At 33.1% G+C, this 24,172-nt stretch overlaps 1 protein-coding gene across 1 annotated transcript; it reads left to right on the forward strand.

Moving 5' to 3' along the window:
• Positions 1-756: 756 nt before the first annotated feature.
• On the forward strand, positions 757-16,716 carry LOC110688948 (protease Do-like 8, chloroplastic). The gene is made up of 13 exons (XM_021865696.1): positions 757-1,028; positions 1,112-1,242; positions 2,497-2,579; positions 2,702-2,800; positions 2,996-3,062; positions 9,452-9,527; positions 9,637-9,703; positions 11,046-11,263; positions 11,687-11,754; positions 13,132-13,211; positions 13,403-13,489; positions 13,643-13,750; positions 15,646-16,716. The coding sequence occupies exons 1-13, from the start codon at positions 898-900 to the stop codon at positions 15,772-15,774; spliced, it is 1,344 nt and encodes a 447-aa protein (XP_021721388.1). The 5' UTR covers positions 757-897; the 3' UTR covers positions 15,775-16,716.
• The last annotated feature ends 7,456 nt before the right edge of the window (positions 16,717-24,172 follow it).

The following is a 24,172-nucleotide window of genomic DNA, read 5'->3' on the forward strand; positions in this document are numbered from 1 at the left end:
TTTTGAAACTGAGAGGATACCATATAGGATTTCCCTAGTTATAAATTACCAAATTGGTTATTGGTATAGTGGTGATTGAGCTACACTTGGTAAAGAGGACCTCATATTTTTTCTCATAAAACAATAATAACTACTGAGAATTGATGAGAACCGAATGTGAATTAACTCAAATTGTGAACTGGGTGGAACACCAAAAAAATACAAAGTATTCCCTCTTTATTTTTTTTTTTGGTTAAAAGTATTCCCTCTCTATCAATTACCTTATACGATGGTAAAAAGATACTTCGTAATTAGGATCACCTGATATCTTAATCCATGATTGGACCATAATCAACAAGCAAATCATATCCATGTACTTGTATAATGAGACAAGATCCTGATAAGACATTCCTAACGTACCAAGACCGTTGTATATTTGTACATCCTAAATAGTTGACAAGTATTTAAAAACCAAAATTTCGTGAATTGAAAATTTGGGTATTTATTCATTTGCAACTTAACGTACTTGGCTGTCGTTATTATAATTCAATTTTTTTTTTACTTTTTTTTAACATGATTGAATGATTTAATTAATTCTTTTTAACATAATCAAACTTGAAAATAAATGATTTAATTATTTTTTTTTTGACTTTTATTTAATTATTTATTTAATTCTTTTTAACATAATCAAACTTGAAAATAAATAATTTAACTCGATTTTACTAAATCCAACTCATTTATCCGAATTGACACCTCAATATGTGTTACGAGTGTTGAGACTTGTGAGTGCACTTTCCACAAAATGAAAACAACATCGATAAATGAATTGATGATAATGTCTTTGCCTCTTTGGCTTCCAATGGTTGATGCCCCTACTAGAAGAGCAACAGACTTATCATACCACAACATAAATTACAAATGCAGGTGCTCTCAATTTCAGGTTGTTGCACCATTCCTTCTTCCCCAACAACCAATGTCACCAAATGCCTTAGTCGCAGAGACCTTTTCTTCGATGGGGTCTCCTCCATTTGTTCTTCTTCTTCCCAAAGGTTATTCCTTTTTATCTCTCTTCCAATTTCGTGAAATTTCAATGGGTTTGAATTTCTTACGACTTTTGTTTGTATTCTTGCAGAATTGATGATTGCGGAAGTAATAATTTAGTTGATGATGAAATTCGGTCAAATTTTCCCTTTTCAACTAGGCGGGCTTTGATTCGGAGTTTGGGGTTTTGTTCTTGTTATTATCTTTCTACCTATTTTCCAGGTTTGTTGCTGAAATTTTATGGTGATTTTTGTTTTTTTTTTGTTTTTTTTTTAATGTTATTTGCATTGAGAATTTTCCATTTAAATATGAGGTTGATGATAATTGAAGTGCGGCAATGTGTTGATTTTATTTTATTGTAAATTGAGAATATGTTGATTTTGTTTTATTGAAGTATTTTTGCTTGGGATTTTGATACAAGTTGCGACACCAATTTCAACATTGGAAACAAAAAAGGTTCAAAATTTCAAATAAGGGTTAATAAGATAAATTGTGAAAGATAAGGTCAATTTACAATTAAGGGGTTACAATAGGTTAAGCATTCTTGGAGTTTTCATACTTTGGAAGCGTGTCAATACATCATCATCACTAAACTCTCTTCACCAAAAAAAAAAAAAAAAAAATCATCACTAAACTCTAGTCTAGCAAAAAGTATCATTTGAATATAAATGGGTCATTGATGAAAACACAATTTTCATTGCTCGTGTAAACCAATTTGTAAGAAGTATGTTTATTTGTATAAGAGATTGAAGGTTGCAATGATATATGGTGAATAATAGGATGAGAGAATGAGGTGTTTGGAGAAGGGGATCTTTAGAGACAATGCTTGGATGTTCTTCTCAAGATCTGGAACTTAATTGTTTTGTACCTTTGTCCAAAAGGATTAAAATTATGGGTGGATTTCAAGGTCATAATTTGGAAAAATAATGGATTCTACTGGGATTCATGTTTTGCTAAAACATGATGACAAAATTTCTTCGTCTCCACCTGTCCTGCATGAGCTTCAAGATTGTGAATTGAGTGTTGATGAAACTGCCTTACAGTACTTCCTATGTATTGAGGGAAAAGGGGTGGGTGGTGGGGTTACATTGTGATATTGGCAAGATGTTCCTTATAGGGTGTTTCGAAGTTGGATAGGGTCTTGTATAATGGAGTTTATTTGAGATTCTTGATCAAAGCTCTACTGATTTTCTTCTACCTGCTGTACCTTGTGTTTCTGATCAGCTCTTGCCTCAGTCAATTTTGTGCATCATCAGTCCCTTGAACCTATGAGGGTGCTGCCTCACTTGCATAGTCATAGATATGTTTGCACTTAACTTAGTGCTCTCACCTGAACTTTCCTTTTACACAACTCTAACCCAGATTTTCAAATGTTTGTGTAAAACCTGAATGTATCGTTTATTGCAATTTTTAAGAAATGTTTTGTGAAATATTTTCTTATGCTTCTAATTGCCTTGACTGCATATGGATTTACAGCTTTTGCACTAGGGGATCCATCTGTCACAATTGAAGAAGTAACACCTTCAGTTTCCCCTTCTGGGCCTCTATTACCCGCTGAGGTTTGCTTTCCTTAGCAATTCAACTACTGTCTCTCTAGTTTAATTATGTTCTTAGTGGTGACTTCTACACTTTATTTACTGAATGTTCATGGCAGGTGAATTGATATCTATGTACTTGACAGGAAAGAGTTGTTCAGCTATTTGAGAAGAATACGTACTCTGTGGTGAACATCTTTGATGTAACATTGCGTCCCCAGCTCAATATTACAGGTGTGGTTGAGGTAATTACTCATAGCAAATATTGGTATTACTCAGGGTTATGTGATTACTGATTAGTTCCATCATGTGTACGTGATTAGCTGTTGCTATTCAATAAATGTGCAGTCTAATCAGCTTTCTGCTTTTTCAACTTTGGCATTCTTTGAGTTTTGACTCTCTAGTGATGCAGTTTTAACATGGTTATAATTGTTGAACAGGTTCCTGAAGGAAACGGTTCAGGAGTAGTTTGGGATGGACAGGGCCACATTGTCACGAACTATCATGGTAAGGTTTGAGAAATTATTTAGATAATTATCCAGGTTATAATTTATCCTTCTTTGTATCAACTTCCAACGGTATGTTTGAGAAAGTTAATGGTCCTTGCCATGTTTTTTGCATACATTATTATAATTTTTTTTTTGTCCGTCTTTCTTTAAGGATGATGTTCGATAAGAAATGAATTCATTATTATGAATATGTGACTCTTCACCTACATCTTCTCTGACCAATTGAAAATGGTTACATCAGATAAAACTAAGTAAAAAATGTTGGAAAGTGCAATTTTTTTTGACACAAGGGCTGTCACACTTTAAGCAACAATTTAAGATTTGTGGACGAGTAAAAAGAAACTAGGTGCTGGGTTCATAAGTTTCTAACCTTTGTCTCTAAAGAATGGAACATCAAAAATTTCAGGAGAAATTAATTTATGTATTTAACAAAGAAGTTTAAGTTAATGCATGTTTTTGGGTTTGCTTTCTCACACTAATCTTTTGACACAGCTGTAATTCCAATTTATTCTCCACTTTCCAATTATGATCAATGAGAATTTTCTTGAATTTGTCTTAGAATCACTTAAAAAAACAGTTTGTCCTGATGGTATATCGGAAGAAGTGTGGATGTGCTTGGGTAAAATTGGTATTGATTGCTTAACAAATCTCATTAACAAGATATGGATAGCTACAAGAATCCCGCAAGATTGGAGGAAGAACACCTTGGTCCCAATCTATAAAAACAAAGGAGACATTCAAGATTAATCTAACTATCTAGGGACCAAGCTTATGAGATACACTATGAAGTTGTGGGAAACTAGGAAAGGGTGATTGCACATAGGTTGAGGGCTTGTATAAGCATTTCGGATAACCAATTTGGTTTTATGCCTGGGAGTTCTACTATTGAAGGGATCCATTTGATAAGGCTAATGATGGAGTTTTATAGGGTAAAGAAGGACATTTATATGGTTTTATTGATTTTGAGAAGGCCTATGATAAGGTATACCGCAAAGGTACGTGGGCCTAGAAGAACATGTATTGGGATTTGTCAACAAATGTGAGGACATGTGATGGGTTGATAAAAGATTTTTCTATTACAATTGGATTGCTACAAGGGTCTGAACCATTTTCGTTTTGGTGTATGAAACTAGTTAGAGGTCTGATAGCCAAAACACCACGTCGTTTGGCTACTCCGACGATATAGCTCTACTTACTCCTAGATAAAGAAACACCCCTAGGAATAATTGAGAGAAACCTTGGATACAGAAACAACACCAAGGATTAGGGAGGATGCTCAACCTAAGAACACTCAAAGTGTAATATATTTCATATGCAAAGCTTGTGTTTTACGGGTTACAACTATGGCTATTTATAGCTTTGATTCAGTACTATTACAACTGTCAAAATTGAACTAATTAGTGCAAAAACCTAACTATTGTTGAGTTGGGATATTGTCGACATGAGCTTCTAGAAGTGGTCAAACTGGATGGTGGAGGGCTGGCTTCTACAAAAAAAAACTTGAACCTTAACGGGGATGGCTTCTAGAAAGAGTACTTGAACCTTAACCTTGTCAAAAAAAATTTAAAGTCGTACAACTCCAACAATATTGGTCGTTCAACGACGTCACCAAGCTTGCTTTGAAAGTTGAAAGCCAGCAAGCAAAGGAGAAAACTGGATTCAAGTTTGTCTCTAAGGAGAGCTCTTATCGTGGAAATACTTCAACAAAGTTTCCATTGAAGGCGAACTCTAGCACATCAACGAAGAAGATTGAGAATCCAATTGCAACAAGTAAATCGCAAAGGCAAGGTAACAATAATTCCACTTTAAGAAGATGTTTTAAATGTCAAGGATTTGGGCCCATTGCTTCTGAATGTCCAAATTCTCGAATGATGTCTCTTGTTGAAGAGGAATTATTAGAAGAAGAACATGTTGAAGATAACCTTGAGAATGACAACAATGAAGAGGTCTTGCACAGTTGCACGCTAACAAAGACGAATCGTTAGTCATTCGTTGTATCCTTAATGCCACCCCAGTAAAAGAAGATGAATGGTTACGCAACATTTTCCATATTCGAGGTACATATCATGGCAAAATATGTGATGTCATCGTCGATAGTGGTAGTTGTGAGAATGTGATTGTCGTCACCATGGTCTAAAAATTGAAGCTGCCTACGAAGGATCACCCTTATCCCTACAAGCTTACATGGTTGAAGAAGGGGAATGATGTCAAGGTCTCTAAGAGATGCCTCGTTTGTTTCTCCATTGGGAAGAAATATCAAGATAAGGTATGGTGTGATGTCATCCTTATGGAAGCTTGTCACCTACTTTTGGATCGCCCATGGAAGTATGATCGTCGTGCAATTCATGATGGCTTTCATAATACTTATTCCTTTGAAAAGGATGGTGTCAAAATTGTTTTAACACCACTAAAAAGGGATTTGTTGACAAGGCTAAGCCAAGAGAAGAGCTCTGTTGTGTCAGAATCAATGTTTACAATGGCCTTGGAAGAATCCGTTGTTGCTTGTGTTTTAGTCATGCTCGAGGAAAATCAAGAAGATCTAGGAATGGCGGACGAGATCCAACCTTTACTTAGCGAATTCAGTGACATTGTGTCGAAAGAAATTCCTTGATGGTTTACCTCCAATGCGTTATATTCAACATTGCATCGACTTTGTTCCTAGAGCACTCATTCCATACAAGGTTGCCTATCGAATGAGTCCAAAAGAGCATGAAGAGCTCCAACGATAACTCATCGATCTCATGCAAAAAGGATTGGTACGTGAAAGTGTGAGTCCATGCTCAATTCCATCACTCCTTGTCCCAAAGAAAGACGGATTGTGGTTCATGTGCATTGATACTTGTGCCGTCAATCGAATCACTATCAAGTATCCTTTCCCATTCCGCGCCTCGATGATCTACTTGATCAATTATATGGTGCTGTTGTATTCTCGAAGATTGATCTACGAAGCGGATATCATCAAATCCGAATGATGCGACCTGGAGATGAATGAAAGACTACCTTCAAGACTAGAGATGAATTGTATGAGTTATTGGTCATGTCGTTCGGTCTTTCCAATGCTCCTAGAACCTTTATGCGATTGATGAATTAGGTATTCCGCCCTTTCATTGGCAAGTTCGTAGTTATTTACTTTGATGATATCCTTGTGTACGTTCGAAGTTCAGAAGAGCATATGGATCATCTACAACAAATTTTCCAAGTTCTTCGTGAACAAAAGTTGTATGCCAATCTGAAGAAATGTCACTTTCTCACCGATAAAGTGGTATTCCTTGGATATGTTATCGCTGGCAATGGGATCGAGATGGATCCTAGCAAGATTAAAGCCATCAATTCCTCCATCAATACATGGTGTTCGCAGCTTTCATGGTCTAGCAGCTTTCTACCGCCTAGTCATCAAAAATTTCAACACTATTGCTGCCCGCTCACTGAAGTAATGAAGAAGGAGAAGTTTGAGTGGACCTCAACCGCTCAACAAAGCTTTGGAAATTGAAGATCATGATCACCCATGCACCAATTCTCGCCTTGCTGGATTTTGATAAGCTTTTCGAGGTAGATTGTGATGCTTCGGGAGTTGGTATAGGTGCAGTCCTCGTCCAAGAGGGACGACTGATTGCTTTCTTTAGTGAAAAGCTCAATGAATCAAGGCGCAAGTACTCTACGTATGAGAAGGAGCTCTATACAGTTGTACCTTAGATCATTGGAGTCACTATCTTTTAGCTAAAGAGTTTGTGCTCTACTCAGATCACGAATCACTGAGCATCTTCATAGCCAAACTCCAACATCGTCATGCAAGATAGAGCGAGTTCTTCTCTCCTTTCCACTTTGTCCTCAGGCACAAATCTTGGACACAAAACAAGGTTGCTGATGTCCTAAGTAGAAGACGTGCCTTGTTTTCCACTCTCCAAGTCAAAGTCATTGGTTTCGAGGTTCTCAAATACTTATATGAAGATGATGAAGATTATGGAAAAATTTGGAAGGCTTTTTGTCTCCAGAAGGTACGTGTAATAGTTGCATTGCATATATTCTTTGAGTATTTTATTGAGTTTTTTCTTTGAGTATTTTATATATTTTTTAAAAAAAAATTAATTAAAGCTTGTGGTATGCACTTAAATATAATATTTTTAACATATTAATAACATAATTAATAATTGGTCAGGAGGCCTTCACCGCCATTTTCATCAACAAGATGGCTACTTATTTAAGGGAAATCAATTGTGCTTGCTAAGATGTTTACTACGTGAGGTGATACTACATGAGTGTCATGCCGGTGGTCTTGCTGGTCATTTTGGTCGTGATAAGATATTAGGCATTGTTAAAGAAAATTTCTATTGGCCCCACATGGTTCGTGACATCGATGGATATGTCAAGCGATGCCGAGCGTGTCATATTGCCAAAGCCCGAGGTCAAAACACCTGTCTTTACCCACCCACCATTGTCGGTGGTGCCTGATGCTCATGAAGATGTTAGTATGGATTTTGTTGTTAGGTTACCTCGTACCCAACGCAACAAAGATTCCATCATGGTTGTTGATCAATTCTTGAAGATGGCTCATTTTGTTCCATGCAATAAAACTAATGATGCCACGCAGATTGCTGATCTTATTTTCGAGAAATTGTACGGCTACATGGAATACCAAAGATTATCACTTCTGATTGAGATGTCTAAGTTCATGCGTCATTTTTGGCGAACTTTATGGCGAAAGTTGGGAACATAGTTGCAATTTTGCTCAGCCGCACATCCTCAAACTCATGGTTAAACTGAAGTTGTCAATAGGACTCTTGGGAATATGATGAGAAGTCTTGTAAGCAAGAACATCCGACGGTGGGATGTGTTGTTAACTTAAGCCGAGTTCGCCTACAATTGTTCTCCGAGCCAAACCATTGGTGAAGATCATTTATGGTAAAAATCCAACTACGCCAATTGATCTTGTTCCACTACCCTCTCCTGACCACTTTAGCAATGATGCTGATGAACGAGCTAGAGAAATCAAGAAGTTGTATGAGAAGGTTCGAGCTCAAATTACAAGGCAAAATCAACGCTATTAATCACAAGCGAACAAGTTCTGTAAATCGGCTAGTTTTAAGGAAGGAGATCTTGTTTGGATCCACTTAAGGAAAGAAAGGTTTCCCAAAGGAACACATGGTAAACTCAAGCCCGAGATAATAGACCATTCAAGGTCCTAGAACAAATCGGGGAAAATGCATACAAGATTGAGCTTTCGGGGGAATACAATGTTTCCGCTACATTTAATGTCGCTGATTTATCCCCATATTACGAGGATGAGGAAGAGCAAAGACTCGAGGTTGAGTCTTCTCCAATAAGGGGAGTTTGACAAGGTTAAGGTTAAAGTACTCTTTCTAGAAGCCGGCAGCCCGTTAAGGTTCATATACTCTTTCTAGAAGCCGGCCCCTCCATCCAATTTGACCACTGCTAGAAGCTCGTGTCGGCAATAGCTAGCTCATGTCGGCAATATCCCAACTCAACAATAGCTAGGTTCTTGCATTAATTAGTTCAACTTTGACAATTGTAATAGTACTGAATCAAGGCTATAAATAGCCATAGTTGTAACCCGTAAACTCAAGCTTTGCATATGAAATATATTACACTTTGAGTGTTCTTAGGTTAACCATCCTCCCTAATCCCGTGGTGGTGTTTCTGTATCCAAGGTTTCTCTCAATTATTCCTAGTGGTGTTTCTGTGTCTAGGAGTAAGTAGAGCTGTATCATCAGAGTAGCCGACCGTCGTGGTGTTTTGGCTAATTCAATCAGACCCCTAACTAGTACGCCGAATATGGTGTCAAAAATGTTGACAATGCTAAATCTTTAATTTATCATATGTTTGTTTTGGTACTTTTTTTTCAGATTTTTTTTTTAATAATTTATGGTAAACAAATTTTCCGTACCCATATCCTGAAAATTTTGGATTTGCTGTTTTCCTTCCTCGTACTCATATACGTCCTTGTATCCCATATTCGTGCAACCTAGTTGGTAAGTGTGGTGTGGGGCTGTGGCCACTATACTAACCTATTCTGTCAAGCTGGTAGATAAATTTCTGTTTTTGTTTGTTTGTTTGATAGATGTTGTATGATTACGTATTTACATCCATAAGTAACAAGTAATAAACTTCCAAAGAAGTGTTTATGTTAACTTGTACAGTAGTTATGATTGACATATTCACTATATAATGTTGGTAGACAAAAATGTTGACAATGCTAAATCTTTTCCTCTTGCAAATTTGCAATGCTGGATTGCTTTTGGTATTTTTCCTTTTGGCTTTAAAACCATGTAGTTATATTACAAATCCCATGAGAGCAATTAGAAAGAATACAAGGAAGGGGGGGATAAAAGAAAGATATAAAATAATGTTTACTTTTGTGGTGATATCCAGTGATAGGTAACTCGCTTTCAAATAATCCTAGCCCAGGACAAGTTGTTGCACGTGTTAATGTCTTAGCTTCTGATGGGTAAAATTACTATACCCACTTTTACCATAAATGCTACTATATTTATTTATTTATCTAGAGTAGAATGACTGAATTACATGGCTTCTTAATGTGGATGACCTTCTTTCAGGGTTCAAAAGAGCTTTGAGGGTAGGTTAATCGGAGCTGATCGTGCAAAGGATCTTGCTGTCTTGAAGGTTTACTCTTTTGATAATGATAATTGGCTTTCTTTTAATATTTTATATCATCTAACAGACTAACACCATGTGTTTATGCTTTCCGTAGTTGTCACTAGTAATCTTCATATGTAGAATATAGTTGGTTTCTTTTGCACACATCATGATGTCTCCATCTGTTACAAATTTGATGCTTTTTTTATTTAATTGTTTTTATCGTAAGTTCAAATCATTATTCTATATACTCTACAGTGCATACGAGCTATTGAATATTTAGTGTAAATTGAATTTTGGTTGTTCATTGATCAAGGCCCACTTGGAGCTGTTCTAGCTCAATCATAGGAATATCTCTTATGAATCTTGAATAGAATTGTTACCAAGTCTTGGTAACATAAGCCTCAATTTATCTCATTTTTGTAATTTAAATATGAATAATATGTCTTCTTCTCCCTATTGTTGCAACAATTTGTTTTTGAACTATTCGTGTACTAAATTTAACCATATATTTTACTATTTTACCTATTGTTAAAAACAAATGTTATTATGTAATTTGTTTCTAGATTAATCTAAAAGTAAATTCTCTAAATGTCAACTTATATTAACTTTCATTAATATGAATATAGATACTACCTCTGTTTCATATTATGTGCAACAAAGACCTTAATACAGACTCCTATGTGAAATTTGTTTGTGACTGTTAAATGGTGAGAGAAAGTTAGAGATGCATGTGATTAGAAGAGAGATAAAGTGAATTGACAACTTAAAAAGGAAAGAAAACATTTGTAGCATATAATGTTAGCAACCAATTTTGGTAATTGTTACAAATAATATGAAACGGAGGAATTATTACTAATTGTTGTAAAACATGAAAATCAAAATTTTGCAACTTTAAGAAAAATGGAAGTAGAAGATTAGTGTACTAAACAACGCATTAGAGATACAGTACATCTAGGAGTTATGTAATTCTCAAATATCCTAATATAAGCTCTTGTCTTCGTTCTCATTTTCTCACCACAAATGATATTTCTTTAAATAAACTTGGAAAAGGTTTAGGAGTTTAGTATGTACACACTATTACACATAACTAGTTAGTAGTAATAATATTGGCTTTATAATGTTGCTTCTCTATGGTAGCTGCCCAACATTTTAAATTATATGTATTTTCTTATAATAATGTTGTCTAGATTTGTTTCTTAATCTCGGATTATTAATTTGGTGTGTACCATCTCTTTGGAATGTACGGACTTAACAGCAGTACAGAATGCCTGAAATCCTGTTTTAGCAGTTTCATATACATTGATTACAAATGATTCATTACATTTACGAATGTTTGTTGAATGATGATCAATCTATATACTTTCAGGTAGAAGCAGCTGCAGATCTGTTGAAACCCATCAATGTGGGGCCATCATCCTCCCTTAAAGTTGGCCAACAGTGTTTGGCAATTGGAAATCCTTTTGGTTTTGATCACACACTCACTGTTGGTGTTATAAGTGGATTAAATCGTGATATCTTTAGTCAGACAGGAGTTACAATTGGTGGAGCCATCCAAACAGATGCAGCAATTAATCCTGGGAATAGGTATGTCTGATTTCTAACTCCATCTAACCGATTGATGATTTTTTTTTTTTTTGTTTTACCACGTTACTTGAAGATCCTAAAGTCTGATTAAGTGCTAGGTCACACGACTTATAGTTACTACAGTTTCTCTTTTTTAATTTACAGTTATCTTTGTTTGTTTGGTTATCTTTTTTTTTTTTTTTTTTTTTTTTTTTTTTTTTTTTTTTGTTTTTTTTTGTTTTACCACGTTACTTGAAGATCCTAAAGTCTGATTAAATGCTAGGTCACACGACTTATAGTTACTACAGTTTCTCTTTTTTAATTTACAGTTATCTTTGTTTGTTTGGTTATCTATATATATTTTTCAATTTCCCATCAGTTCTGTTGAACTGTTAACTGGTTTCTAATTTTTTTTTCATTTTTTTTTTGTGTATATGACAACAGTGGAGGACCTCTGCTAGATTCAAAGGGCAATTTGATTGGGATTAATACAGCTATATTTACTCAGACTGGTGAGCTTTTCATTCTGATTAACGGATGGCATTTAAATATTTTTATTTAGTCATTAATTATCTTTAAGCTTCAAGCCTTGAAGCTATAGTACTGTTAACTACTGAATCTGTGAATGTAGCTTATGAATTGAGCTACTTCTTCAGCTAATCTTCCTACCACTTTTGAGTACTGCATCCCTTAAACTTTTGGGTACACAGTTTTAAGAGAGTAAGAATGATTAAGAAATTGAGTCAAAGGAAGTATTTTATCGTTTTCTAATGGAGAAAATAGAAATTGGGGACCCATAATAAATGAAAGAGTAATATTCCTTTTTATTGTTAGGGAAAGAAGGGTTTATAGTTCTTTGTATGATGAGAGTGACACCATACCTAAAAAGAAAATTGGAATTCCAATGGGACTTTACCTAAATGGAATATGATAATTTCGTGAAGGGACACTACACTGGATAGGGATTCAAGTTTGTATTTTCCCCTAATCTTTTTCCAACTAGTTTGCCAGAACTTATTAATGTTGGCTACCAAAATTTTCAGCATTAAGCTACCTTTTTAGTCGTCATGAACTTTCTGTCAGTTTCAATGAACTCTCTATGGAAAGATGTTAAGTAGAGTGAACTAAATATGAGGTCCAACCGTTTTATTATGTTAATCTGTGAAGAGTTTTTAATGGTTATTAAAAAATTTATTTAAAAAAAAAAATATGCGAAGTGATTTATTTGCAGAATGTGCTTGAATCTTTTTAATGTACTACGTATGTAAATTATCTTTTAGCTTAATCTATACATCTCCCATGATTAATCCATTTTCTTTGGATGTGTTTAGTTTAAAGATTAATACTCCCTCCGTCCTACTCAAAATGCCCCATATCCTTTAGTTCACTTTCTTAAGAGTTGGTTTTATTAAAAGCATGTGAGGTTGTATTTTTGTACTTTTGTGGTTGCACATGGGTTGTGAAATTATACTAAATGGAATGGGGTTAACTCATTAGGAAATCCATTTTTAGTATATGGGGCAATCTTAGTGGGGTAGAGGGAGTAAAAAAAATATTTTATCAAATTTGTTCATTTTCTAAAAGTAAATTAATATACTTCCTTGGCATGTTTTCGACAAAGGGACTGTTTATAGGAAAATGATTTGATTGATCTTCACTGATGACTTAATTAACATCACTCTACAAAGTTTCAAGTAGCAGGCCTTAATCAACACCAGGGAAATAGAAAATCAGCAAAACCTAACAAAATCATCCTTGCTCAAGTTGAAAGACTACATACCCAGATAATTTAGGGACATGCCCAAAAAATTTTGTACCTTGAATTAATGGATGATTAAGAGATATACCTAGAAAAATTATTTGAACCTAATAGGAGTTTTTGGTTGCAGGTACATCAGCTGGGGTGGGGTTTGCTATTCCTTCTTCAACTCTACTCAAGATAATACCTCAGTTAATTCAGCTTGGCAAAGTAAGTGACTTTTTCTCAGACGTCTCATGATAATTGAGTTGGATATATTTTAATATAGGAATGTGAGTGAGAGAAAGGAGGTATTCTTACTTTTAAAAATAAAGTAATAGAAAGATAAATAAACTTGTAATTACTCAACTGTCAGTTGCCTGTATATAGAACTTCTACATGCTGATGATGTGCTGTTGAAGGTTGTTCGAGCTGGTCTAAACATTGAGATTGCTCCAGATTTGGTAGCAAGTCAGCTAAACGTTCGGAATGGAGCTCTTGTGTTGCAGGTTTGTGCATCGAGTTTATTTTCCCCTTACAGATAACTGTTTGAGTGTCATCAATTCAGCACTTTCCAAGTTACTTATTGAAAAAGAATTATCATTATCTCTTTAATTCATCAAATGAATAAATGAGTTAATAATTTTTAAATCTACTTGTAGGTTCCGGTGAACAGTATAGCAGCAAAGGCAGGACTACGTCCCACCACAAGGGGCTTTGCTGGGAAAATTATTCTGGGAGATATAATTGCTGCGGTGGACAATAAGCCTGTAAGTTTGTATACCTTTTCCCATTAACTTCATATCCTTTGCAGTTTCATGATACTGGAGTTTAAGGAAATTTAATCTAGTCCATAATGCAAAGAACCATCTGGAAATAAAAAGGATAGAGAAATTATCAATGGTACACCCAAGGTTCGGGCTTTTATCAATGGTACACCCACTTAACTTTTGTTTATCAGCGGTACACCCAAGATTTCATACACTCATCTACAATAACCCTAACGTTAATTAAACGTTAATTTTGGCTTTCTCGATTTTCTTAACTTGAAAAACTCCCTTCTTTTTTTCCCTCTTCACTTTCCCTTTTTTATTTAAACTAACCCACCCACCCCCTCTAATTGTATATATTGTTTCCCTCCCTCATTTTTTTCCCTCTTCACTTTTTTCCCTCTTCACGCGAATTTCCGTCGTTACTTTCTTCTTTTTTTTTTTTTTTTTTTTTGAATCTGAATGGCTTCTTCTGGCATGGGGTCTTCTAGCAACAGGATTGGTAGGGGTTTGTGGTTCAAATCAGTTACTTGCAATTGTAACCATATTTCAACCATTTAGACAAAATTTCATATACTTCCACAAACCAAACAATTTTAAGCGAAATTCAAAAATTTAAAGGCTCAGATCAACACTTACCTTTAACAATCAACAATGAAGTGCAGAGTTCCCAGGAATTTTGTTCCAAACGTAAGTCAATTTAGGCACCTCACAGAAGCATAAATAGAGGAGAGACTGAGAAGGAAGAAAAAGACGAACGATCTTCTGAATTAGGGTGTTTTTAATTTAGGTAGTTGGAATTTGGAGGGAGAGATTTAATGTATGTGGGGTAGGGGGCAATTTAGTAATTTAATTCCATTTTGTTAAAACTAACCTAAAATTAACATTTGATTAACGTTAGGGTTACTGTAGATGAGTGTGGGAAACCTTGGGTGTACCAATAATAAACAAAAGTTAAGTAGGTGTACCATTGATAAAAGCCCGAACTTTGGGTGTACCATTGATAATTTCCCAAAAGGATATTATGTTACGGAACACAGCCTATGAAGGTCTCAGATTGTAAATTGATTGGGCTATTTTAACTGAAACAACTTAAAGAAAAGGGATAGAAGCCCGCCCTTACAGCTGTCAGTTGGGGATATATATATTTTACTAGCTAGAAAGTACTTTGGCTAAGGAAGGAACAGATTAATATTTATCTGAGAATGAAATGCTATATGTTACTAGCTAATTACCATAACAATGGAAGTTACAGACCTTATAGTCTTATTTACCAGTAATGAAGTTTAAAAGCCGTTTTCTGTTTAGATATGTTCCTTTGAAGTAATAGATGTTATGAAGTTTACAATGTATCTCCAAAGTTGTATTATCGTCCCATACACTTAAAATTAAGAAATACAAAATTTCACCAATATGGCAATATGTAGTCCATATGCCAATGTGTTTCTGCGTTATCTCTTTATCACTCAATTTTGACAGCAATATTTTGAAAATGTAATCTTACTAGCTATTTTCAGACGCAAATGTTTTCCAGATATACCTAAATATTATGAAGGCTATCATTACCAAACTGAAGTATCTCCTTGACTCCTTGCTAAGTCCCTTGGTCCTATTATCTGTTAGTTATGTATAGTTCAGGTGTTCAAGTTGCTGTTTAATTGTGACCATCATCACCATTGTTGTAAGATGTGAACCTATGTAGTTCAATGAAGAATTAGACCACAATTTCTACGATACCAACTATATCAGTGAAAAGAAGTGAAAGCAAAGTTCTGGTAAAGGAATAGTTCATTAGGTGAAAGGAATGTAAAGGAATATTTGGTATGTCGCATGGTTCATGCAGTAGAACAAAATAATGTAGTACTTTGTGTGTAATTTATTCTCTGAATGGGCAGGTAAGAAGTAAAGCTGATTTAGTGAGAGTACTTGATGACTACAATATTGGAGATGAAGTGATCTTGAAGATTGTAAGGGATAGTGAAACCTTAGAGGTACCACTTAAATTGGAGGAAACAAACTCCTGAATAAGTTAATATTCCTTTTTTTTTTCTTTTCTTTGTTTTCTTATAGCATTGTGAGTTTAGATTGAGTTGTAAACCTTATAATCAAATAATGTAAATTATATGAATCTATTGATAGTTCCTCTGTTTTCTTTCTTTTTGCAAGACCGTAATTATTGTAGCGAATTTTAATTTTTGATATTTACGAATAATACATTTGGGCAATTTGACCTATAGAAATTACATGGAGGCTGCCCGAGTTTCTCATTTTGTGAAACAATGCTCATTTATCAAGGGACTAAAAGTGCAATATTATAGGTGAGACAGTATAATTGCTAATTTGGGTATTTGGTATAATTAGTACCGGTGTTGGGGTAAATATGCTAATTCAAGTAGCAGTTGTATATCGATAAACAGTGCAAATAGTTGCTTTACTTTACAACTTTGTCATTTGAGAAACATATTTGTTTATCAATAAGAGAAAATAGGGCTAACTGGCTAAGGGCCTTAAGAAGAGAGAGATGTAAAACCGTATAATCACATTGGATGAGTTAGAAAGAACGGAAGTATCTTGCTAAATTTGGAAAAAAAAAATCAACAGCAATTTACTCGTGGCAAAAGTAACGAATGTCTTTGAGGCGTTGGATAAGTTAACTAAAAGTAGAAAGATTAAATTAAACTGAACATATTCATTATATATTAGGAAAAATGGAACTTATATATATTAGGGAAAATGGAATATATTTTAAACGGCTATTTCACCAAATGCCACTGAGCACTTTAAAAATTCACCAAATGCCATCAGAATTTTCAGAATTCACCATATGCCACCCAGTTTTATAAAAATTCGCCGAGTGTCATTGATGACCCACGGCCGTTAACTCCGTTAGTCATTAGGGTTAATCATGACACATGTCATGATATAATTGGTCCATTTATCTTAATTCATAAAAATTAAAACAAAAAAAAAACCCAAAATTTTCCCAATCACCCCCACCACCGCCAAACCCTAGCTCCTCCCCTTATCTTGTCGGAAAACGGTCGGCCACCACATTAACCACCAAAAATCGGTCGGCCGGCCCTTTAACACCCCACCCGACCCACCGCCGACCCCAAAATCACCCACACAAACTGCCCCGACCCCAAAATCCAACAGCGAGCACGAGCTTTGACAACAACATGACTACCGCGCAAAACCACTCATATCCTCCACCCTTGAAACGACGAAATCGGCCATTTTGAATTTCCATGGTCGATTTCGGCCGTTTGAGGGTGAAGGGTTTCCATAGTCGGGTTCTATTTTGGGTTTCCATGGTCGATTTCGGTGGCTATGGTGATGCATCATGTTGGCGCGTGAGGTGGTTGCGGGGACTGGGGTGGGGATCACAGCGGGGGTGTCGGGTAGGCGAAATTCTGTAGGTCGTCGTCAAGATGCTAGAGTCGGGCAAGCGGAATTGTGGGCATTGTGTGAGACGGTTGCGGTGGCTGGGGTGATTTATCGGGAGGAGGAAAGGGGGATTAAGTGCAGTCAATGGTTTTGGTGGGGTCAATGGGTTCAAGAGGGAGGTTAGGGGGTTCCGGCGGATTTCGACGGGAGGTTAGGGGATTATGGCGGTTGGCTTTGGGTGGTGGTTATTGTAGTGGGGGTTGGTTAGGGTTAAGATTTAAAATTTTTAATTTTATTTTTATGTACTTTTTTTGAAACCAATAGCTGACTGACACGTGTCCACATGTGTCATGATTAAGCCCTGGTTATTAACGGAGTTAACTCCGTTAGACAATAATGGCACTTTGTGAATTTTTTTAAAACTCGGTGGCATTTGCTGAATTTTGAAAAGTCCGATGGCATTTGGCGAATTTTTAAATTGCTTAGTGGCATTTGGTAAAATAGCCATATTTTAAATGCTTATTCAACGTCCGGAATGTTTGTGAGCAAGATCCTTTACTCATTATATATTAGAAAAAAAGTAACCTTTTGTCTTCACAAAGTATATGTAATAAACACTAAAAAAAAAAAAAAGTATACTTAATGGAGTATGTTATTAGAGCAAGCTAAGCTTTAAATTACCACCATAATAAACAAATTGAAACAAAAATTGCAAATTAGATGGCAAATTTTGAAATTTGTATCAAGTGCCAAGTTATAAATTAACTGTGAATTTTTGTTGACTTAATCCCATAATTGTCACCTGATTTGCATCCGGTTATAATTGGATTTTCTCATATGATATCGTAGATTTGTAGGTTATCCAATATTTAATGAGATATCATTTTCCGATTTTCATAATTATATATATACTAGTTTTGTGCCCGGGTTGTTTATTGAATTTTATGATAAATTTTTAATCTATATGTCAAATTTTAAAACATATCATTGATACAAAATTACTTAGGAATCTAATATCATATAACTAATATATAAAGCTAAACTTTTAGCCAGGTCAGGAGACAGCAACACTTGGCGCTTTAGTTTTTCGCCAAGTGTCACTATGCCACGTAAGCAATAATTAAATATTAGTATGACATGTATGATTTATTTGGATATATTTTTTATGAATAAAAAATTTGTATTTTTTAATAGGATAAAACTAGAATAGATATTTTAGGATAAAAATGTTAGTTTAAAATTTTATTTTCAATAAAATTTAGATAAATTTATAGGATAAAATTGTTGATTTAGAGTTTTTTTTTCCAATAATTTACCCATATTTCATAGGTACAATTAGCAGATCACAACGACACCACAACAATTAGATAATTTATCATATATATTTATTTTAATATTATAAGTTTTTTGGAGCAACATTCATTTATGATATATCCTAATAGATTGAAATAAAATACTTCACAATCTAATATGAGTTTATTACTTTATGTAGAATTGTCAATCAGGTTGAGTCACAGGTCATTTCTGGTCGAGTCACTTCAGGACTCGGGTTAAGAAATGTTTACATACACTAGCACAAAGTTTCGGGTTCGGTTCAACCCAATAGGCTTAGAATAATTTTTTTTGCTTACTTTATTTTTGGCTAATTATTAGAAATTCTAATATTTCAATTTTTTTATTATTTTTTTTTAAAAAAAAGCAAACATTTTCAGCAATATTATTATTAGTTATTACATGCCTATTATATAATTTAAATTGGCACAAAATCACAACAATTCCTAACTAATTTTGTATCAATGATATATTTTAAAACTTGATACATAAATACAAATATTATCTTAAAATTCAATAAACAATTCTTACATCGCACGAGACACCAAACTAGTATATATATAAAGGGGAGTTTTTCCCCGAGTTTTTAGAGAGCCACGTAGGATTTAATTTTTTCAACGCGCCACGTAGGATAATAAATTTTAGTGGTAGCCAATTAAATACGAGATTATTAATTTCTTTTAGAATTAAATAATTTAACTGACACGTAAGCAAAATTGACGAATGAGATTTTAAAGTTTAAATTAATTAAATATAAAATATTATCTTTTGATATCAGGAATTTTATCTAAATATATAACAAATTTTAGCACATAAATATATATATATAAAAATTATTTTAAAAAATTCAAACAAACCGTGCATCGCATGGGCTTCATCTAGTTGATATATAATGTAGTGGGACTAATAATAATAATATTGGTGAAAAACATTTTTTGACCCGTAACTTGAAATAATGACCATGTCCGAAATGACTCGTGACCCGACCTGATTGATAGGTCTACACACAGTAATAAAATTACATTAGATTGTGAAGTATATTATTTTAATTGATTAGAATATATTATAAATGATGGATGTAGTACATTTTGTACTAATTCCTTCACTCCAAAAAAATATTATGATACATATGAAATATTGGTACTTTATCTAAAATAAAACTCTAAATTAACAATTTTATCTTAAAATTCTATACAAATTTGATTGAAAATAAAATTCTAAACTAACTTTTTTATCCTACAAATTTAATTTTATATAACTCTATCCTACGTAGCGTGACACTTGGCGAAAAATTGAAATGCCAAGTGTTGTTGTCTCGTCACATGGCTAAAAGTTTAGCTTTATATATAATATATATATTTTTTGAATAAAATTATAATTCAACTAGATGAAGCTCGTGCATCTTTGTTTGATTTTTTTTTTGTATTAATGTGCTAAAATTTGTTATATATTTGGATAAAATTCTTAATATCAAAAAATAATATTTAATTAGTTTAAACTTAAAAATTTCATTCGCCAATTTTGTTTACGTGGCATTTGAATTATTTAATTATAAAAGAATTTAATAATCTCTTATTTGATTGGCTACAACAAAAATTTATAATCCTACGTGTTGTTCTAAGAAAATTAAATCTTACGTGGCTCTTTAAAAACTCGGGAAAAAACTCCCCTTTATATATATAATATATATTAGATTTGTACATATGAAATATTGGTACTTTATCTAAAATAAAACTCTAAATTAACAATTTTATCTTAAAATTCTATACAAATTTGATTTAAAATAGAATTCTAAACTAACTTTTTTATCCTACAAATTTAATTTTATATAACTCTATCCTGTGTGGCGTGACACTTGGCGAAAAATTGAAACGCCAAGTGTCGCTGTCTCGTCACATGGCTAAAAGTTTAGCTTTATATATATATATATATATATATATATATATATATATATATATATATATATATATATATATATATATATATATATATATATATATATATATATAATTCACTCTTTGAGTACTCCCTCCGTCTCTCTATTATAAGCCTATTATATATTATTTTGAAACAAATAACCCTATTATATTTCTAAAATTATTACTCACATAATAAAGAAAAATAGGCTTTTAATTTAGGAGACAGAGGGAGTACTTATAAGAGTGTCTTACTAGACATACATTTGATTAATAAAATCAATAGATAAGAGTTTATGAATAATACTCCCTCCGTCCCTTAATACAATGCCTCTTTCTCTTTATTATGTGAGGAATAAATGCTCAAAAAAGGCATTGTATTAAGGGACGGAGGGAATAATAAAAATAAATTACTCCCTCCGTCCCTAAATTACATTCTTCTTTCTCTCTATTATGTGAGGAATAAATGCTAGAAAGAGGAATGTAATTTAGGGACGGAGGGAGTACAAAGATTCAAAGTTTTTGACGTCCAAATTATCATCACAATATATGTCTCTGCCAAATTACTACTCCACTAATTAAGTTAACATTGTTGACAGCATAATTTCTAGAAATAAAATTAAATTGAACCAAGTTCTTTGGGACATGAGTAATTAAAATATCAATTAATTTAGCTAGTGACACCAATGTGGAATGTGGATTAGAGAGAGTAAGTTGGATTAATGACTTTAATGTGGATTTGCTACACATTGGAGCTAGTAATTTACTTAATTAATCAATTAATACACTGAAAGAAGGAAGATTAAACTTTAGTTTGAAGATATTGACTGAGGTTATGCACGATTTGGTGCTAATCCAAAGGTCAAGGATTGCAAATTGACAAAATTTGTGTTTAAACGAGGAGCTTTAATTTCTGCAATATTTTGAAGTTTACCACACTATTTTTGTTTGTTTTCAGTTTCTCTGACTCCAAGATCATCCTATATCATTAGTTTCATAATTTCATTTGTCAACTATGTAGCAAACATTAGTTGCTAGCTTAAGCAATGTCCTTGTACAATGATGTATTGTGTGCAATTGTAGTACTAAAACTACCAAGTATATATCTCTATTTTGCATTGGTTTTAAAACTATTACCGATATGAGACATCTTATTGAATTAACACAATAGTGTTCAGCAATTATACTGTTAAAACTGTCAAATATATTAGCGATATTAATAAGTGGAGTTGCTTACAAAAGTTATGGATGAAAGCAGACTATCGCATATCTATGTATATTAAAAGATATTTGAATAAAAACAACCAATGGCTTTTCATTTAAAACCACTAATGTCATTAGAGGTTTTAACTTTTAAGCCTCAAAAGAGGAATAAATAAGGGTCTCCAAAGGATCCTATGTGAACAATAATATGTGTGAAATTTGTGTATATAACATATATATAAGGAAATAATTTGTGTTTACTTTAATTTTAAAATAAGATCTTCTTAAGGTAAGACCACCTTGTAAGTGATTTTTATTATACTTTGGTATTACCAATGGGGCAAGGGAAGAGAGAACATGGAAGATATATGTAAGATCACATGTCTGCAATGACTCTCAAAAGTCGTTTTATGATGATAAGGCGGCCTTACATAAATGTTTCTAATATGTTTTAGGCAAATATATTGGATTTACTTTGCGATTTATAAAAGGGTGACATGTCGAATTCTGTTTATTTTATAAGAAAATTCATGTTATTTTTAAAACATGTGAACAAGAACACATAATAACATTTAAAAGATTTATCGATCAAATTATTCCTAGCAAATAAAAAGAAAATATCTCCATAGTTAACTAATCTAAATCAAAAAAAGAAGAGCTTTATAAATTTCCTTTTAATATTTTCCATTTACTATGGTGTTCCAAAATTGTGTGGAATATACATTTATAAATAGTGGTTATGGTTTAATTATTATTAGGTTTGAATTTATAATAGGTCGCATCATATTTGGGTCGAATTATGATTGGTTAGGATGCATACTAGTTTGGTTTGAATCCTCAAATCAACTTGAGTGTTGGGTTGATTTTGAGTCAAGTTGGTTGGGACCCTTTTGGGTCATTCTTTCTCAGGTTTGAGTTAGGCCAACTTTTGAATGCTAGCTTTTTGCATAATTTGTGTGTTTCTACTTTAAAATAAATTATAAGCGCACCAATGCAAGATCAAATTGCATTATCAAGAATTATGACATGATATTTTCACATTAAATTGACAAAAATTCATTATCTGATATAGTATTGATTGCAAGATGTAAAGAACAACATGAGGAAAAAACTAAGAACACACAAGATGCATAGAGATCCAGCCCTTATATTGTTACTTTGATACATCTTCTTGCAAGACTAACTATTTATATTAGTATAAATAAATTAATATAACATCACTTGGCATAATGGATGTGTGTTACTAGTTACTACATTAGAGATGTAACTAATGGTAGCATAAAAGGAGGTGTTACATTTAGTTAACACAGATGTTTCATCAACAATATCATTTTTCTTAATTCACCGCATAGATAGAAAACAAATTTTTATATTTGATGGGGGTATTAAGTAGTGATGACAATAATGAAAAACGTACGCAGTTTAAATTGAAGTTACATTTTATAAACATGAAAATTGAATTATCTAAATTTAAGATATACAGTAATTCACATGAACTTTTTGAAATTAGGATGAGTTTATTCAAACATTTATTAACTCTTGTATGTTGAACTTGTGTAAGCTTTATCTAAACTTCATGGAAAAATGTTGAATTTGACGAGGATTATGAAACCTTTTTTTTTCCTGCACATCTAAGTTTTTATGTTTATAAAGTTAGTGACCGAAAATACGAATCCTTTCAATTAGCTTTGGTTTGATTCATTTCATTTTGAATTTGGTAAGATATGTCTAAATTTTCATCAAAATAACTACTAGTAGATAAATTTTTTATCATATTGTATACACAAGTCAAGTCGAGTCAGTTACAAAATTATGTTATGTTATTTCATTTCTGCACAAGTTTTGAAAGACCTAATTTCTAAGCAAAAGAGTAATGGAGTGCCAAATACTTGAACATCTTTTTACATGTTGGTTGACACATTTGAAGTAACCGTACATCAATAGTCAAACAGTCAACTAATTTGTTCAACTGCTCTTCTTACTAAAAACATGAATTTCGAATTCTGAAATCACCACTCTTTCATCATGCAAATTATATTTATTTATTCCCATTTAACTTTCAATCTACACAAGTCAATTAGATTTGGTACCCTAATCAAGTTTAAAACTTCAAATATTTTTGTAACTAAAATCCGCCATGATGGTCCAAAACATTTCCCCATAAGAAGGGCTATAATAATAGGGGATGCCTAAAAAATTTTAATTGCATTGAGAAGGGATTAAATTAATTTGCATTTATTTGGGGCTTAGATTTTCAGTATTTTTCAATTTCATGGATCATTTTGTTTTGTTTTTTTTTTTTGTAAAGGTAAGAAAAATATATTAGGAAATCGATCAAGGTACATTCTTGAACATTTTCTCTCTATTTACGCCCCGTTCACTTCACCTTATTTTTGCTGAACTGAAATTATTTTTACTGAAACAAAATTATATTTGTTTAACTTAAATTATTTACTGAACTGAAATTATTTTTGCTGAACTGAAATTCTTTTTACTAATTTTGTATTATAATTTTTCTTAAAAAAACCTGAATTTTATTAAACTGAAATTATTTTTACAAAACTAAAATTAATTTTACTGAACT

The sequence above is a fragment of the Chenopodium quinoa genome, unplaced genomic scaffold (assembly GCF_001683475.1).
Source record: "Chenopodium quinoa cultivar QQ74 unplaced genomic scaffold, ASM168347v1, whole genome shotgun sequence".
Taxonomy (NCBI): Eukaryota; Viridiplantae; Streptophyta; class Magnoliopsida; order Caryophyllales; family Amaranthaceae; genus Chenopodium; species Chenopodium quinoa.